Source organism: Pseudorca crassidens, chromosome 16 (genome assembly GCF_039906515.1).
Source record: "Pseudorca crassidens isolate mPseCra1 chromosome 16, mPseCra1.hap1, whole genome shotgun sequence".
Classification (NCBI taxonomy): domain Eukaryota; kingdom Metazoa; phylum Chordata; class Mammalia; order Artiodactyla; family Delphinidae; genus Pseudorca; species Pseudorca crassidens.
Genome location: NC_090311.1, coordinates 16,023,163 through 16,041,687, shown reverse-complemented (window position 1 = coordinate 16,041,687; position 18,525 = coordinate 16,023,163). Strand labels below are relative to the sequence as shown.

General features: G+C 55.9%; 1 protein-coding gene and 1 long non-coding RNA gene across 19 annotated transcripts in view; one reads left to right on the top strand and one right to left on the bottom strand.

Moving 5' to 3' along the window:
* AFAP1L2 (actin filament associated protein 1 like 2) overlaps nt 1–18,525 on the bottom strand; it is a 123,676-nt gene that overhangs the window by 9,254 nt on the left and 95,897 nt on the right. For 12 of the 16 annotated variants that reach the window (XM_067709310.1, XM_067709307.1, XM_067709308.1 and 9 more), the window contains 8 exons: nt 13,725–13,815; nt 7,805–8,010; nt 6,596–6,775; nt 5,811–5,900; nt 5,049–5,144; nt 4,251–4,335; nt 3,659–3,763; nt 905–1,116 (listed from right to left, as the gene is read on the bottom strand). In XM_067709310.1, coding sequence (XP_067565411.1) covers nt 905–1,116; nt 3,659–3,763; nt 4,251–4,335; nt 5,049–5,144; nt 5,811–5,900; nt 6,596–6,775; nt 7,805–8,010; nt 13,725–13,815 — 1,065 coding nt within the window. The remainder of the gene's footprint in view (nt 1–904; nt 1,117–3,658; nt 3,764–4,250; nt 4,336–5,048; nt 5,145–5,810; nt 5,901–6,595; nt 6,776–7,804; nt 8,011–13,724; nt 13,816–18,525) is intronic. The other 4 variants (XM_067709314.1, XM_067709318.1, XM_067709319.1 and 1 more) reach the window with 1 other exon arrangement.
* LOC137208744 (uncharacterized) lies at nt 978–17,439 on the top strand. Of its 3 annotated transcripts, none has more exons than XR_010935734.1 (4): nt 978–1,111; nt 4,567–9,844; nt 10,603–15,113; nt 15,598–17,439. It is a non-coding gene; the product is annotated as an uncharacterized lncRNA (long non-coding RNA). The 3 variants fall into 3 exon arrangements; XR_010935736.1 differs by having other exon boundaries at nt 10,603–11,764; nt 13,199–17,438; XR_010935735.1 differs by having other exon boundaries at nt 10,603–12,501; nt 13,199–17,438.

Genomic DNA, 18,525 nt, shown 5'->3' with positions numbered 1-18,525 from the left:
CTCCCCACCTTGTCCCACAGGCTTTCCCTACACCAGCCCCCATCCGCCCAGCACGCAAACTTTCCTACCTATTCATAGCGCCTGCCCCACTGCCGAGTGATTACTGAGTAATCAGTTGGACAACCACTGAATAATATCTCACTCTTGTACTAGCATGTAAGTTCCACGGCAGGGAGTCTGTCTTGTTCACCCTATCACTGTGCTGAATAGGTATCTGTCAACAGGATGGATGGATGCAGGAATGAATACAAGCTTGTCCCTGGGAAGCAGTTGGGATGTGGATCTTTTAGCCACCAGAGGGCAGTATTGGAGCAAAATCTGGATGAAGACCCCTGGATACAGGACTAGATGAACAGGGGTGAACTGGGGTGTGTGCTTAAGTGCCTGTAAAGCCCTCTGGCTCAGGCCTGCCCGGCTCATTGCGAGGCATTAGGTCACCTCTTATTTTTGTAAATGTAACATCGAACAGAGGACGGGGAGTGGGAATAATGTAATTGTGTCACAAACCTTATTATTCCCCCCCCTCCAGATAAGCCCTAACAGTCAGCATTTTTATGTACTGGCCCCCATCTGGTGATACACAAACGAAATCACAAACCCGCTTTGAGTCCCCAGAAAGTTTTTCCAGCAACTCAGAGAGTTATAAATACTCCTCCTGCCCTAAGTGCAGGAAATAGCTCATTGTCCCGTTCCTATAACACAACCACCCTGAGGTCAGAAAGGGAATGGAAATTTTTTAAAAATGCAAACAATCTCAGGCAAAGGAAGTAAAAATAAAGGGTGGCTAAGTTGACTCTCCCATTGTAGGACTGCGGTCCTCAGGACCTGCGGCAAACAGCCGTGACCACGACCTCTGCCCTGGCCGTGCCTCCCCACTCCCACCCAGCCAGAGGGCCAGCGGTACCTCGAGCTTGGCCAGCTCCTCGCCGTCGTGGAGGATGCGGAAGGAGTAGAGGTGGTCGGGGCTCGGGTCCGGCACCACCTCACAGCCCACCAGGCTGAGGGGCTGCTGGGCCGCCTTGCTGCGGTTCCGGTCCTGGTAGAAGTACAGGTGACTGTCCCTGACGGAGCACCAGCGCGACTTCCACTGGCTGTTCACCAGCACGTTCAGGTAACCTGTGGGGTGGGAGGCGGCTTCAGGGCGGGTGCGTGGCTGAGGGCTGCCCTTGCTCCCGGACCCGTGGAGAGGCTTCTCCAGATCTCAGCTCCAAGGCTTGCCATGCTTTGCCCGAGAGACTTTCTTGCCTCGTAGAGGCTGTGAATTCTCCTTCGTGTTAGCTGCTAGATCCTTTGAAGGTGGGCAGCACCGTGCTACTGGGTTTTGAGAAAGGCCTGTCCGGAGGGAAGTGAGTCGTGCCTTGGCCTGGACCAGGCAGAGAGCGTGTGTGTGTGTGCGTGTGTGCGTGCATGCATATGTGTGTGTGCGTGTGTGGGTGTGCGTGCGCGTGTGTCTGCATGCCTGTGTGCGTCTGCGTGCATGTTTGTGCATGTGCGTGTGTGTCTGTGTGTGTGTGTGCAGCACCGAGGCAGGCACCCCCACTCCGGCCTCCTTGTCTCCCTTCCCCCGCCCTTGCCAGCCCAGGCCACCTGCAGGAAGCTCGCCCCAGCCTGGGTGTCCTGGCCGCATATGCGACCCCCTCACCTCCACAGCCTTAGTTCCCTCAGCTCCCCTGACACCTTGCCGTCCCCAGTCGCTAGGTCTCAGCCTGCAAAGGCCCCTCCCCCTCGGCCAGCTCCACGTCCTCCCAGAGGTGGCTGGCCCTCCTGGGTCCTGCCCTCCCTGCACGGTCGGCCTTCAGAACACTTGAGTCCTGGAACAGCGACATTCTCCACTTCCATGTCAGCCTCCCAACGGGACACAGAGCTTGTGAAGGGCAGGAACTTGCCACGTTCGTCTCCAGCGCCTGGTTCTGTGCCCCTTGGCCTCTCCACCAGGCAGCCCTTCTTTCTCCACCGGCACACAGGGGCTGCCAGTGCGGGGGTGCGTCCATCACATAGGCCTTTCTTGTTTTTAAATGGTTGCATGTGTTGGGTTCAGCTTCCTCCCAACCTAGGTGAATATTTACGGAGCTGACACCGTGTGCCAAGCACAGCCTTGTCCCTGGGGCTGGAAAGATCAGTAAACATCCAGTCTCGGGCCCCTCTGCCTGCCCCACACACCGTGGGTCGACATGTCTCTGTGCTGCTCACCTTCCCAGGGGCACTGGCTTACAAAGCGGATGCCTTCTCCATCCTAAGGGACCGGCAGCTGCTCTGAACCTTAGCCGGGAAGAACTAGGCCCATGCAACAGGGTCAAAGTACACAGCCACCTTCGCACCCAGTCCAGTGCTGGACACTCAGTGGGAATCGTGAATTTCTCAGGGCCACGAGACCATCACATCACAGTAGCAAAGTGGAAGAATGTGAGCCCAGGACCTAGGAACTCTGGCTCATTCAGGCAGGCGCCCCACTCGCCCATCCCGATTCTCTGGACCAGAGAGAGGCAGGGAGCTCAGGCACCGAGTCCTGGGAAGGAGAGTAGCTATGTTCTCTCTGGCCCTTCCCCAGCCACAGGGGACAGCAGCGTGCTTCCCTGCTGAGTAACGGCCAGCAAGAACCCAGCCACATCGCGCAAAGTGACTCACTGGGACCAGGCTCCCAGGCCCAACACCGTGCCCTCTGAGGCCACAGGGCCTGGCAGAGATGGGCCATCACCCGGCAACCTGGCCAGAGAACCAGGAGACTCCAAAGGCAGGGCCCTGTCTGCTGCCTTCCTGTCGCTCCAGCCCACCCTGCCAGCCGCAAAACACAGAGCTGAACTGGGACTCAGGAAGAGAGCCCAGGGCTGGTACACGGGTTCCATGAGGAGGAGGAAAAGGCCCAAAGAAGGAGAGTAGTGGCCTTCAGGCTCCGGGGCGTAAGTATAGCAATGAGCTTTGAGTTGGAAGCCAGGATGTTTTCTGGGAAAGGTCTCGCTCTCTCTGTCTCTCTTTCCTGTCATCAGTTTCCTCAAGGCCGAGTAAGGGCAGCAGAGATGACCTGGAGGGCCTCCCAGCACCCACACATTCCCTCTGTACCGGCGACATGGGCTTTTGTCATCCCCTTAACGGGTCTTACCAGTGCCCCCTCAGAGTCTTTGCTCCTGCCCGCGGGGGCCATCCCAGCCCGTTTAGCTCCCGCCCGGCCTTGGCAGCTCAGGTCCAGGAAGCCATCCATCTCTGTCTACAGAGTAAGAACGGTTCTTTCTGTCCCCGAGTCCTTGTAGCTAGTAAGACGGCACAGTGTGCGGTTATGGGTATAAGGCCATCATCTCTGTTGAGCTGTAAGCTCTCAGGACTGTGTCCTCCGCCTGCTTGGGCCCCTTTCCCTAACACCGTGCCTACCGTGCTCCATACACATTGATCGAATGAACATACAACTTTAAAGACTGTGAGGAGGACGGCCATCAACTACCCTTCACTTCCGCACGCTGCAGCAAGAGGGTCTGGTGAGGCTTTATAAAGGGCTGCCTGCAGCGAAGATCAGCAGAAACTGTGGACTGTGGGCTCACCCGCTCAAGAGGTGCTAGAGCAAACCCCAAGTCCCCGCCCTGGCCGTCTGAGCCGCCTTGCTGGAGACGGGCTGCGGCCCGGCGGGGGAGCCCGCCCTCTGGCCCAGGAGGCGGCTACTGAAGCTTACTGGATGTCTCGAGGGACCTTTCCGGAGGCTCCAGCGAGGTAGATTTCTTCCTGCCCAGGTTCATTAGGTTGCTCAGTTTGAGGCCAGCAGAACATTTCTTCTTGACTGTCAAGATGAGAGGAAAAACCTTCAGCCTTGCACACAGCCTACCGATGTGCGCTCATGGATGACGGAAAAATTAGCAGACCTGTCCCTGTCCTGTCTGCCCCTCCCTGTGCGCGCACAGGTCTGTGCCCCAGACTCGGATCCACAGGGCAGTCAGGTGTCTCTAGAGGCACACCAACCTCTCCTACAGAACACGTCAGCACTGGAGAATCCTTACAGACTGAATGGGTTCAGAGAGATCTGAACTAGGGTTAGCAAACGAGATGAAAGAATATTCTACCCCCAGCAATTCATGGAACGTAACTTCAGTTTGGTCCTCTCTCCTTTTTTCCGCGATCTATCAGCTGTATACTTCTAAGCAGTTTAGAAACTGGAGGCATGCTGGAATGAGCTGTTAAAATTCGGTAGGGTTGAGCCAGACAGCCGAGCCTCAAAGCCCGGGATACCACCCCTCCCAACCCTAGGCTGAGAGCCAGAGCGTTTGTACCGTCTTTGGTCTCTGGGACCTCAGGGTGGCCATCTATGGAGCTTCCATAGTCCGAGGCTGACAGGTACTTCTCAGTTACATCTGGCTGTGGAAGAGAGAGAGACAAGTGGGTGATCTTGTCTGGGAATGGTTACCTGGGAGACCACAATTTAAGGGAAAATAATAGATGACTCTTGGGTGTAGGCTAGGGGTCACCTTGGAGTCCAAGTCACTGGTGGGGCATGGCCAGGCTTCCCTGGGGCTCCCTAAAGGACCTGCCTTTGCCTTCCCTTGTGAGGTTCCCCACCCCATCCCAGAGCATTGTTTCCTTCTTCAGGCCACCGCATATCCTTGATCGTGAGTTCTCAAGATGACTACTCCACTTGGTGTGACGGCGGCTCCGTAGCCAGTGGGCAGGGCAGGTAGCCAGCCCCAGGGTGCACGAGAGCATCGCAACTGAAGCTGGGACCCACCCATACCAGGACATCTTTTGAGAGTTGACTGCACTACCAACGCGGCAGGCTTTGCAGAAGGGCTGGCTTGTCCTCACAGGGTCAGACCACGATTCGAATCCCACCTGGAGCATTCTCTAGTGCGGCAGGGCCTCTCTGAGCCCCACCCTGCATGTGTATAAAATAGGGATAACACCCCTGTCTGCATTCTCAGGGCTGTTGGGGGACTAGAGACAGTCCCTAGAGTAGACACTCAGAAGATTCCCATCAGGCTTCTTCTAGAACCACTGACTCCTGAACCCCTGGAAAACAAGCCCAGCGACTCCCAACCAACAAGGCCTTCGCTGAGGACCAAGGACTGCAGTACCTGGCCCGGGAATCTTGTGTGCTGGGTCTTTAGGGAGAGGCCTTGTTTCTCACCCCAATGTGAAGGAATCTCCAGGTTTACTCTGACTTCGGTTTTCTTGTCAATGACCAAGGAATGAATAAGAATGAAAACATCAGCCCCTCTTCCGTCACCCTAGAAGGCTGTGGGTTTTCCTCCATGGGGGTGGCCCGTGCCTTCCAAAGGAGCAGAGAGCCTCCTCCCTGCTGAGGGCCTCTGTCCACCCTCTGCCTTCCTCCCTCCCGGGGGTGGGGACCCCAAGATGAGCCACAGGGACCCTCTGTGCACAGCAGGGTTCCAGGCACCCACCTGGGGACATGGAATGTGACCCCGCAGTGACAGCCCTCCCCTCGGCCAGCACCCAGCCCAACTTTCTCAACTTTGACCCTAAAGCAGGGCTCCCACAGCTCCATGCAAATCAGCAGTAGGGCCCTTTGGTTGGGGTCCAACACCCAGACAGCTGCCTAAGTGGGAAGGAAGAGCCTCGAAAAATCTCCCTGCCCAAGAACGGAGGCAAAGTGACTTTTGTCCCAATAAACCTTCCCCCAAGCAAGAAAATACTGTAGGCTTCTGTCATTCTCATCAGTTTCCCTGCCAAGCTGAAGCTATTGCCCTTAGCCAAGCACTGCACGTTTCTTATCAACTGGGCTGACGTGCGAGAGCAAAGCTCCCCATCTTAACACCTTGAATTTTATGGAGACAAAAATGGAATTGAACGCTCTTTCAGGCAGGGTAGAGGCTTACTTTTGGACAACTCGGGCGCTGGGCATCTGGGGTGTACTGGCTTCCCTCACAAGCTCCTTCAGAAGGCAGGCCACTCACCTCCTGGATGACCTGAAGGAAGAGGAAGACCCTTCAGGCCTGCAGCCACGGCCAGACCAAAGCCAGAGCCCCCCTAGCCACGTGTGGCCTCGGGACCCAGCCAGGGAGGGGGCGTGTTCCCGAGGCCTGTCTCCCGCAGGCCCCCAGGTGTTTGGTGGCGTGCCAGGGAAGCGGGGCGGGGAGGCAGGCAGCAGGGTTGGCAGCAAAGCCCAAACAGGGTGAGGGCAGCCAGATCTCAGCTGCTCTCACCCCATCCTGGGCAGGGGTGGCTGTTCACGGCGGGGGTGAACACCCACATTTGCCAGATGGCTCGCTGGCTCCTGGGGGCCGTGGGGCTCGCTGTGGAGGGTCTGCGTGCCGCCTGGGACTCAGGCCTGGACGCTGCCTTGGTCCAGGCCAGGCTTCCAGACATGCCTGTCAGAGTCCACCCCAGCTCCCCCGGGAAGGAGCCTTTGAACTGGCTGGCGATGCCGCACTGGAGACCAGAAGGCAAGTGGATTTCAGCTAGAGCCCAAGTCCAGGTGGCAGAGACCTAGCCCTGCGACCCATTTCCCTAAGGCGGCTCGCTACCACCGACGACACAGGAAGCCCTGCGAACTTGAAGGATCATAGACACTTCACCCCCGACCACAGCCATCCCTTTGAAAAGGCTGGGGAGCCCCAGAGCGGAGCAGGCCCACCTCCCCCGCACCTGGCGCCTCCCTCACCCTGAGCCACTGCTCAGCCTGGTCCTTGCTCTGCAGGCCCAGCACGATCACGTCGGCGCTCACGGGGGTGATCTTCAGCTTGTGCTCCTTCTTCCGCACTTGCTTCTCCTTGTGCACCACACTGCTGCCCAGCAAGTTCACGTCCAGCTGAGGACTGTGGTCCTTGGAGGACTTGTAACACTGGAAGACGGGAGAGGCGAGACGCTGCTTGGCCAGGTTCTGCAGAGGAGGGGCCCCTGGGCAGGGCAGGACCCGCTGAGGGGTGGGCTCTGCACGACAAACCCAACGGCCGGACACCCCTGTGCAAGTGCGGAGCTGTCACCTCCAACACTGGCAACGCGTGTTCTCGGCGTCAGTGACCAGGCAGCTGTCTCTGTCTCCCTCAAGCCTCTTCTTCCCCAGCCCTGCTCATCCAAGCTGCTCTAATCGCACTGCAGACCACGCCGGCTCCTAAAATGTGTCCTCTGCAGGCAACTCCCACCTCTCCAGGGTGGAAGGCACTTTTCCCAGTTCTCTGTCTCTCTGCTTCTGTTCCTTCCTCGGCTTCCCCAGTAAGGGGTCCAGAGGGGATGAAGGCCAAGTTTATCATCCGATTCGTTAGGAGACGATGTGTTAGCAGAGAAAGGAAGCGACTCTCCTCCCTACCAGAGAAAATGCGTTACCCCTCTGTTTCTCACTTGTAAGGTGCAGGTGCTTTACGGGGCTGCTTAACAGGATTACCTGGAAAACACCTGCGCGCAGCAGGGCGGGTTGTAACCAGTGAAGAAGGGTGTTTATAATGACTCCATGGAACTTCACACTGGGACATAAAACCAAATTTTAATTTAAAGTAACAAGAAACGGGGCTGTGGTCAGAGTACTATCTTCTGATTCCCTTATGGGTCTCCTCTTATAATCAGTCACCTGCCTGGGCAGCAGGCTCCGCCCCAAAAGGACTGTAAAGAAGAAGTAGCCCACAGACCAGGGGACAAAAAGATCCCCGGAAAAAATATCTGTGGGATGGGATCGGTGGGGAGGGGAGGGGGCAGTCGTCACAGACCCCTTTGAAAGCCTGCTGAAAGTACTAGTCCTTCCTACTTAAGGGAAAGCACGTTCATCCTCGCACACGAAGCTCTGTTGGGGAGAAGCAGAAACCCCCTGACGCGACAGGCTCTAAGCACCTGGCATCAGGGACCACCCGCACCTCCACTCCGGGGAGAGGACACTCACCAGGAGCCTGGTGTCCTTGATCACGCAGAGCTGCTTGGCCCACTGGCCCAGCCACTTCTTGCGCCACAGGAAAGCACAGATGCGGGCGTCGCGCATCAGCTCGATGCTGGCCTCGGGCGAGGGCCACTGGTAGGGGGCCGACTTGCCCTTGCTGCTTTCGTCCTCGTCGTAGGACTCGTAGGAACTGCTCACGGCCTCTCCGTCCTCTGCAAGGAAGAGCCCTCCGTCACAGTTCCAGCGGGCAGGGGATGTTCCGAAACAGGCTTTGCTCCTTCGGGAGGGAGGGGAGCAGGCAGGGGCAGCCAGTGGTCCCCAGGCCACCCCGCCCCCTCCGTGCCCTTGGACCAGCCCACAGTCACCAACCACACACCCAGGCGGACTTTCCGGCCCCCAAACCCCTGAGCAAAGCGCCTTGGATGCTGCCTCCGGCCGCAGACGCAGGTGACATAAAACCAGGAGTCTCCCTCTTCCTCCTCAAATCCTGTCGCCTCAGACCCTGTGGAAACCTCTGACCAGACGCGGCCCTCACACGCCTGCTCTTGAGAGGTCCAGTGCCCCTGCTGGGGGCCTCCATTTCCTCCGCTGAAGGATGAGATCGCTTCTGAGGGCCCAGGAGGAGAGGGTCGCCGTCTGAGCCCAGAGCTGGGCGAGCCTCCAGCAGCGGCCCACTGGGCCTGCCCTGTCCCTGGTTCTGTCCTGGGAGCAGCAGGAGCTGGCCCTCCGGGGAAGGCGGCCACCCTCGCACTCCTGAAGGCTCTCCTCACAATCGCAGCCCTGCTGGAAAATCGGCTTATCTTCCACAGGCTCCGTTCTCTTTCCCTCCCCACAGAGCACCTCCCGTCACGAGCTTAGCATCTTCTGCCCATCCCCACCTGCTACCCTTCCTTTCTAGCAATGAGCCACCCTCACGTTTTTATTCTGTTTAAAAGAATCCCAAAACGCACCAAATTGCACCCGATCCTGTGCCCGCTCTGCATGCCTCGGTTTCCGCCTCCACCACCCTGCAAGAATTTCTCTGTTCCCCAGGCCTCACTGCGCTATTCAAGGCCAACAAAAACTAGGTGCAGAAAAAAATCAGTCAATCAAACCCCGAAATGCAGGACACGGAGAAAGGAGAACCTCAGGATCCAGGTCCAACCCCTGGCTCAGCACCGGAATCCTGTCTGTCGTAACCCTGCCCCAGCCTCTGCTTGAATCCCCCCGTGGACGGGGAGCTCATACCGCCCGACTGCTGGACAATTCCTTCTATTACTGGGCAGCTCTAACAGTTAGAAAGTCACATCTACTTCCCTGTGACTTCTACAGACACGTTCTGTCCCCTTGAGTCAGAGTGAATGGAACCTCTCTTTCTTCTCCACATTACCCATCAGAAAAGAGACAGCCTATGGGTCCCCCATCTTCTCTTCTCCAGAAGCCTCTTAAACTACCTGCATAGCTAGGTTCCTGCAATACTAAGAAAACAGAACCGCATTTGAATTAGAATGAGGCCACGGCCACAGTTACTCTGGCTACAATGCCAATGAAAATGTGTTTTATTTTGCTTTAATATTTTTAAAAATAATACCTTGACTATTTTAATATCAGTCTTCTTGAAAAGCAGTGTGATACTACTCCCCTTCCTGGCTTAATAAAAAAGTTGCATAGTTCACAATTTTATACCTATTAAATAAACAAAGACTGAAAATAGTGGTGCTACCCAGTAGGGGACCCTGAACTCTCTCGTATGGCTGGTGGCAATATAAATGAACGTCAGCCTCTCAGGAAACAACCTGTCAGCCTGCTGTTTCGAGCGCCATAAGAACATTCACACCCTTCGACCCAATAATCCCAGTCCTGGGAGTTGATCCTAAGAAACTAGTTTTTAAAAAAGGAAGGAAGTGGGGAAGGTTACATGCATTAAGATATTTCTTCAAGTGCTATTGAACAGTCAGCAGAAGGAGACTCAGGAAAGTCTGATTTCATCCAGCGTACCGTGCACCCGTAATCAGTGAAAGCTCTGAAGACTAGTCTGCAACTTGAGAATCTCCTTAAGATAAGATGGTAAGTGAGAAAGCACAATTAAAATTATCTATACAAAGAGAACAGTACTGAAAGGCTCAGAGAGAACTCAAAATAGTTGGTTTGATCTGGTGGTAGGATCAGGGTGATTCTGTAAAAAATGTACCCCTTGTCAGCACTGCACAATAAATGAAATAAGAATGATGTAGTCACTGGGATAGCTCTTTCAGTGATAAAGATTAATAAGCGAGGCTACAGAGATTAGTGTGAAGAAGCTGGCCGAATCCCGCCCCCCTCCTCCCTGCCCCCGGCTGTTCTGTGCTTCTGGGGTTGCCCCACATGTTCCATGGAGAATTCTAACATCCGCCCCTCTGCCTCCAAGGGCGATGGGGAACAGCTTGGAGGAAATCTAGGGCAAATGTATTGACCATTTTATTTATCTCTAAGAGTGATCACGGGGCTTCCCTGGTGGCGCAGTGGTTGAGAGTCTGCCTGCCGATGCAGGGGACAGGGTTCGTGCCCCGGTCCGGGAAGATCCCACATGCCGCAGAGCGGCTGCGCCCGTGAGCCATGGCCGCTGAGCCTGCGCGTCCGGAGCCTGTGCTCCGCAACGGGAGAGGCCACAGCAGTGAGAGGCCCGCGTACCGCAAAAAAAAAAAAAAAAAAAAAAGAGTGATCACGGCCCAACCATAAATGTAGGGTATTCTTAAACAGGTACTTGGCTTCTAGAGGTTGCAGGATGAACAGGAGTGAAAGGCAGGATGCTCAGATAATTCCAAACCCCTTTTTGCTGTCCCCAGGTGGAGACTGCACCCACTGTGTCCTGTGGCATGTCCTCGGGAACAGAGAGCAGGACAGCCATACCACGCTCTGCATCCTCTAGCCATCTGTTTGGAGGCTACAGGCAGGGGTCTGCAGAGGGACAGCACACGGCGTGCGCGTGCAGAACCCATGCAAGAGGACGGGAAGAGGGCGGCAGCCACCCTCGGGGCATGCACCCCGCCTCAGAGAGGGCCAGGCAGCAGATGGGATCACCGGCATTCCCGCTCTGGGACAAGCAGTACCCAAGGTGATTGTGGCGTAAACGACTCCTTCAGGTACCTGTACCCACCTGGGGACTCCACTGGGGGGAAATCTGCCAGAATGATCTGTGTGGGATCCAGAAGGACAGACAAAGGCAAGAGGAAGAGAGAGAAGATGAAGAGAGCGGCAGACCCAGATGTAGAGACACAAAGAGATGTGGCGACGCGGCTGCCCTCCCACCAGAAGTTAGTGCATTCCCATTGGAGATGTGGGCTTGTCAGGTGTACCCCAGCCTGGCCAAGGACATCATTTCCCAGCCCCTTCCCATCCAGAGATGTGACTTCCTGCTGCCAATGGAATGTGGATAGAAGCACTGGGTGTCACTCTGCCTGGTGCCTTTAAGGAGCACATAGAGGTTCTCCACCCTTTCTTTGTGGTGGATTCTGTGGCCTCAGAAGGTGACCGAGCTCACGCTGGACGCAGCCTGCTGACCAGTAACGCCCAGCTGAACTATTCCGTGAGTGAGAATCAGATCTGCATTGGGTTACTCTAAGCTGCAAGAGGGCTTGTTTGTTACAGCAGCTGCCGTTACTGATGTCTACCGTCTCTAGCAGGAGACACCAGCAATGCAGGAGCTCTACCTAATAGCTCCTGCACAGGCCGGCAGGGCACTTACTAAACTTGTTCAGAGAGAGGACCTGACCCAGGGAAGCAGTGAGTGGACTGCTGATAAAGCAGGCCAAGAGGCCAAGCAACTGGTCTTTTTCAGGAAGTCAGCAAAATCGCTGTTGGACAAAGAAGTAGAGCAAGGGGCGGAAGTCCAATGGTCATTTCTGCTGTTGTGACCTGTGCGTCCCACTGGTCAAACAGGTGTGGGGGACAGCAGGCAGGAACCAAGGGCAGGCCAGCTTATGATGCAGGGGAGGCCCCCTCTTCGTGGTAAGTATGACCAGCTCCCCACAAGTCATCCTCCGTCCTCGGGCTGGCAGGGGACAAAGGCAACTGGGCTTCTCCCCACCCTCCTTCCTGACCTTGTGATGACCCCTCCCCCCCACCCCCCCCCCACCCCCAGTTCTGGATAAAACCAATATGAACTCCCAGTCGAGAGACAAACACCGGGATCCTTCTGACTGCTTGTTTGTGTCGAGATGAAGTGTCTGCCCCACCAACAGGCCCCCGGGAGCGTCTGGGAGGCAGGCCCCGGCTGGCACAGGCCACACCCGAGAGAGATGGGCTTCAGACACATGGAGGTGCTCCCCGGGGTGAGTCACTGCTCCCACCTTCCAGACGCACCCAGACAGCCCCACCGCGCTCTCAGCTCCAGTCTGAAATCACAGTCCGGCCGCTGACTTGGCAACACCTCGCAAGCTAAGTGATGTCTGTCCACAAAACCAGACTCTTAGGATAAAATTCCTTTGGGCCAAAGAAGCCCTCACCTCCCACACAGTTCCCGGGACCGCAGACAGTAGGTAAAGTGTGAAGAAAGAGGACAAGAATCCCATGTGGCTCCAGGTGACTGGTCCCATCTCATCCCAGGGCCAGTTCTTTGTGACACCAACAAGGTCCCCCCGTCGGCCAAGTTCATTCCCACCACGAGGGATCCTTACTGCTGACATCTGCAAGTTGCTTTATGCTTTCAAAGACCTTTCACTTACAAAGGAAGGAAAGAGAAGGAGGTGAGAAAGGCAGAGTGAGGGGACCAGAGTCCAGCTACCTGGGAGAATGGGGTCACAACCATCTTTCTTCCAGAACCTTCAAGGCCTTTCTGTGTTATAGAATCCCCACAACGAGAGCATTTCTATTTCTGATCCAACCTCATCAGGCTGAGAACCACTGGCCGAGGACAGATGAGCCCTGCCCCCATAGCAAAGGGCCTCACAGACAGATGAGCCCTGCCCCCATAGCAAAGGGTCTCACAGCGTGAGCCCTGCCCCCATAGCAAAGCCCATCTACCTAAGTTAGGTCAGCCACAAACAACCCTCCCCTCCAAAGGCTGGAGAAAAGTCTATTCAGAGAAAAGCCGAAGTCGTTACCAAGGCCTACAGCTGCTTCTGTGTCCCCATCTCCCATCTCCCTCCCCCAACCCCACCTGCTCCTGCCACAATGGCCTCCAAACATGCCAAGGGCTCTCCTGCCTCAGGGCCTTTGCACATACTGTGCTGTTTAGAAAGTTCTTCCTGCAGGTATCAGCTCCACCCAGTTCCCACTTCATTTGGGAATCTGCTCAAGGTCATGCTATCAGAGAGGCCCTCCCTAATCTAAAATAAAATCCCTCTCCTGCCCCAACCCAGCCCCTGCAGCTTTCCATCCTGACAAGTTATCACCACCTGACACATCCTATGTTTATTTGCTGTCTGTCTTCTTCCCTCTCAGAATCTAAGTGCCGTGACCACTGAACCCCACTGAATCCTGCGTGCTGCTGAGCTCCTGATTCCTAGAAGCATGCTGGGTACATGGTGGGAGCCCAGTGACTATTAGTCCAGCGAAAGAACCTGGAAACTGGGCTCTGGCTCAGCCTGACCACATTTCCATTGCTTACGGGGCCTTGTGCGTCTCGGCCAACACACCTCTTCTTTGTCACATTTCTGTGCTGAATCCAGCAACATCCAGGCAGGACCACAGAAGGCATCAGACACAGTAAACCAGCTCCTTGTGGACCACCCCAAGCCCCTCCTTGTGGGTGGGTTGGGTCTGCTGTAGGTCTCAGCTCCCCAGCAGACCAGAGGCCAAATGCTCTGTGGCCAGTTCTCAATTCGGGCCACGCTCTCTAGTAAGAGCCACCCAGGCTGCCCTGTGTTTCTAGCCAGGGTAAGTGTGCCGGTCACCACCAGGGGAGTTGGCACTGGCCTCCGTGCAGGAAGTGACTGGACCCCCTCCAAGCCCCGTCCCCAGGATGTACCATTGAGGGATGTGTCATATGGTTCGGCCTCTTCATAGTAACCCTCTGGAGACTCGATCTTTGGGGTGGAGAGCTGTTTCCGTTCTGGAATCTGTGGTATGAACAAATAAAACAAACATTTTCAGATACGATACACTGGGAACAACTTGGAATTAACCCTTTGGGTGGAAGGAGAGGGAACCAGAAGAAAAAAATGCCCAGCTTGGACGTCAAGCAAGTCGAGAGGGAGAACGGGGATTATCGTGACTCCCATCAGCCACCCCATCCACAGTGTTTGGTTTGCATCCAGCTGGAGGGCTGTGGGTGCGTTGCTTAACCTCACCAAGCCTCAGCATTCCCCCCGCCTCCTGCAGAATGAGGCTCCGATGCCCACCACACACACAATACCATTGTACACATCATGACATAACACACTTGAAAGGCCAGATGGAGTCAGGCTGTCATGGTAGCTATGATGGCTTCTGCATAGAATACACTTTCTACAAAGACAAGGGCTGATCGGGGTACACAGAGGAAGAGGACCTGGCTTCTAACTCCCAAACTTCTCCCATAACAAGTTCAATCATTTGCTCAGCAGATACTGGATGGCTCCCACGGACTAGCTGAGGGACACATCCAGACGGTCAGGAGTCAGTCCTGAGAAAGTCTTAACTAGGTGCTCACAGCTCCTTATCAAGTGCTTTAATAGACAAGGTCAGAGCTCCATGGGAGCGTGGAGGGTGTGATGAACATTTAGGACCAAGGAAGGATGCTCAGAGGACAGGACCACCCAGCATTTCTTACATGGCATGAGGGTGAATGAGCATAATTTGAGTAGAATAAAAAACATATGCAGGGCTTCCCTGGTGGCGCAGTGGTTGAGAGTCTGCCTGCCGATGCAGGGGACACGGGTTCATGCCCCGGTCTGGGAAGATCCCACATGCCGCGGAGCGGCTGGGCCCGTGAGCCATGGCCGCTGAGCCTGCACGTCCGGAGCCTGTGCTCCGCAACGCGAGAGGCCACAACAGTGAGAGGCCCGCGTACCGCAAAAAACAAAAACATATGCAACTGTGGAGAAGAACAGAGCATGAACATCGTTCTCTCTTCCATTATTCCATCTGTAAGATGGGCACTAGACTACGAAGGTAATCTCATAAGCAATAGCAGAGGAAAAAGAGAGATAGATGGTGGCATGAATATTACTATATATAGGTCATGAACGTGTAAGTGTCCATCCACACAAGTCCCTGAAGAGGGTCAAGGGAATATTCGTGATGAGAACAGAAATGGCAAAAGCTGAAGTGCATTCCCAGTCCTGGTTTTGAGAAGTCCTTGTGCTGCGTGTTCCACACGAGGGGCAGGCCTGGACCTTCGGGGGGTGCCAAGTGAAGACAGAGGACGGCTCTTAAGGTAAAGGGGGTGCAGGGAGATCGTAGGAGAGACGGGGCCCTGACCTCGGACGGACCCCTGGGCTGCTGGGGATTCCTTGCCCCACCAGGAACAGGGGCAGGAGGTGGGGAAATCTAGAAACCTTTGCCATGGAAAATGAGCTTCTTTGGGGGACCTATGACAGAGAGAGCTTCCCTAGGCCTGGCCCAGGCGATGGTGGGAGAACAGGCAGCGTGGGCTCACGTCCCCCGTGGGACAGTACTCAGCAGGGACCACAAGGGCGTCGGTTCCCAGCTTCCCCCGGGGGCAGAGTAATGCTCCTGCAGCTGCTGCACAAAACCAGGCTCCCCAGAGCCAAGTCTTCTGTGGCTTGGCGACTAGATCTATTTCTGTGATCTCTAGAGTGAATGTAACTAGGTTCGAATCCAGCCTTTAGGAGTCCATAGCTTTAACCATGGGTATGTGACAGCCTCTCTGGGTCTCACTTTCCCTCTTCATAAAACAGGAATAGTACTGGAGTTGTCGAGGATTCAAGGAGACAAAACGTGATGGTGCTTCCACAGGGCCTGGTGCGTATCCAGTACGAGGAGGCTGTTGTCATCGTTGTCTGGGGGCCTCCACGACCCAGGCGCCCTACAGGAGCCAGGTTACTGGATTGCTGTCCGGCAAGCTGAGACAGGTCCACATGAGGAGGGTCAGCAGAGGCCAGGCCACCACCTGGCTCCCATACCACGTCCTTCGAACTCCATCTGGCCCGACACCGAGAGAGTTGACCCAAGTCCCAGAGGCAGGCTCTGAGCAGCCTGCAGCCCCAGCAGGTGCGACACACAGCACGCAGGAAGGAACAGAATAATCTGCTCATTTCCTAAGCAGCCCAGCTGCGCTCCGGGCCGGCTGCGGAAGGGCGACGGCTGCGAGCAGTACCTCCGGCCGGGCTCCTCGCCGGGGCGAGGGCCTCGCACATGGTGGACACATCTGGTAGCTGCTAGTGGATGACCCTTCGCCTCTGCTGCCCCTGGCCTGGAGAGACGTTTCTGCTCCTCTCGGCCACTCCTGGCCCCTCGGTCAGCCAGAGGAAGTGCTGCCTCTGAGAGCCTGCTTCCTGGGGTCTGAGGGGAAAATGTCTCCTTACCTGGGCCCCGACAAGGTCTCTGCTTTTGGGTCCTGGGGCTCAGGCTTCCTGCGTGGGCTGGGCCTCCAGCTGCAGCCTCCAAGAAGCCCCACTCCCCATACGGGGTGTGGGAACCCTTGTCTTGGTGAGGGCGTGGGGATCCCATCTGGAGGGAAGCTCTGAGCACCCAAGGTCTGGCTCTGGTCTGGATTCCCATGATTAGAACAGGACAGAAGGGGATTGAACCCTCCTGTGGGAACTCCTGCTGGGTCATTATCCCCACAGGGGGCCTGCCCTCCCATCTAGGAGTTGAGCACCAGGGGGTGTTTCTTGAGAGTCTCCCAAGCCTCTCACTGTGAAATCATCTGTAAATGGATCTATACAGAGAGGCAGATAGGGCAGTGGGGCAGGAATCTGACCTTCGGGGCTGGGTTCGAATCCTGACACTGGCACATCGAGCTGTGTGACTCTGGACAACTGACTTGACCTCTCTGGGCCTCAGTTCCTTTGCTATAAAATGGGGAGAGTAGAAGTACCTGTCACATGGGGTCACTGTAAGGATTAAACTGTGCTCAGCACTATTAAATAATAAATATTAGTGTTCACTAACCTTCAAAATAAGATATAAAAATATCAATCAAAGGGAGAAAAGGTGCCTGTAGGCATGTTTGGTGGGGGAAGAACAGGTGTACTCTGGGAGGATACAGAGGAAGTATTTGGGCATGACCTGGCTTATAGCAAGCTCAACTGCCTTAAAGAACAGGACAGCCCCTGTCCTCAAGGCGGCCAGGGCAAAAGATATGGGCCTGGGTCACGTTAAAGGACAAAACGATTCCAACAATTCAGAAGAGAGTCACATAATTACACAGGCGCGATGGCCTGTTATTAGAGGAGCAAGAGATCCTAAACTCCCGGAATTAAGAATGAAGGAAAGTTACTTTATCATCATGATGATGAAGATGGTGCACATTCAACGAAGAAGCAGAAGATGTGTGACTTCGGAACCTGAAATAACTGAGGGTTCACAGGAAGGGACAGGGAAGAAAGCCACCCTGCTCAGCGTGACTTGCCAGAGATGGGCAAACTTCACCTGTAGAGAGCCAAACAGTCAATACTTAGGGATTTGCAGGCCATTCAGCGGCTCCGACCTCAGCTCTTCTACCCTGCTACTGTAGTGCAAAAGCACCCATAAATATACACAAATGAATAAGCGTGGCTGAATTCCAGCAAAATGTTATTTACAAAAGCAGGTGGTGCAGGATTCGGTCAGGGGGCTGTACCTGGCCAGTGCTGATTTAGATGAGACACAGAGCTGAAGATGCGGGGTGGCCCAGGTGACCTGGGGCAACCCTGCAGTTCTGAGCAACCTGCCCCAGAATGCACTGTGGAAGCTTCCGGGGTGGGGGCTAGCGGATCCAGCCCGAGCTCCCCAGACCAACCACGGTGACGGCCTTCCCTGCCCCCGCAGAGCAGCCTGCAGAAGTCCAGCCCCGATGCATGGTCAGGCCTCAGAGGGGAGGCGGGCGGAGGTGGCTGCCCAGGCCAGGAGCACAACGGTGCCAGCAGACGTCTGTCTCTCGGAAAGCAACCGCCGCACCTGGCTGTGCAGACCGTGGCCTGGAAGTACCACGGCTGCTGAGTCACTGGCCACACCCACAAGATCGCTCCAGACCCCTGGCTGCCCCCTCCAGTGTTGGACGGGCTGAGCCTGGGACAGAGGCCACGCTCCCGGCCCAGCCCTGGGCACTGAGGACCCCAGGCAGACGCCCAGCTTGCGCTACAGCCACCAGAGAGCCCGGGGCCGGGCATGCAAGAGGACAAGCCACCGTGGCGCCCTGAAGCTCCTGGGTCAGGGTGGGAAGGGACACGGCTTTCTCTGGCCGAGGAAGAGAGGTCACAGGGCCAACCAGGCCCAGGCTGCCACGCTCCCTCCCTCCCCAACTGCTTGCTGTTCTGGTTCTCCTCCTCCCTGTGAGAGCCAGAAGACACAGCTGTTCCCCGCTCCGCCCTGACACCGCTCCTCTGGGGGCCTTGGACTAAGTCTTCAGCCAGACTTGACCAGAGAGAAGGCTGGAGGGGAGCAGGCGTGTGTGGGCAGGCAGGGAGGACCCCGGGTTCTGCACCCCGCCTTCCTCACTCCACATCCAGAAGGCCCTGGGGTGGAGGTGGGCGACTGGGACAGAACTAGGAGGGACCTAGGAAAGGTCCTTCTCAGCAGAGCAATTCCACAAGGAGCGGAGACCGCCAAGGCCGCTCGCTCTGCTGGAAGTTGCCCCATGGCCTGGAGTACGTCCACGGGAACCGTCACCACGCATCTGAAAG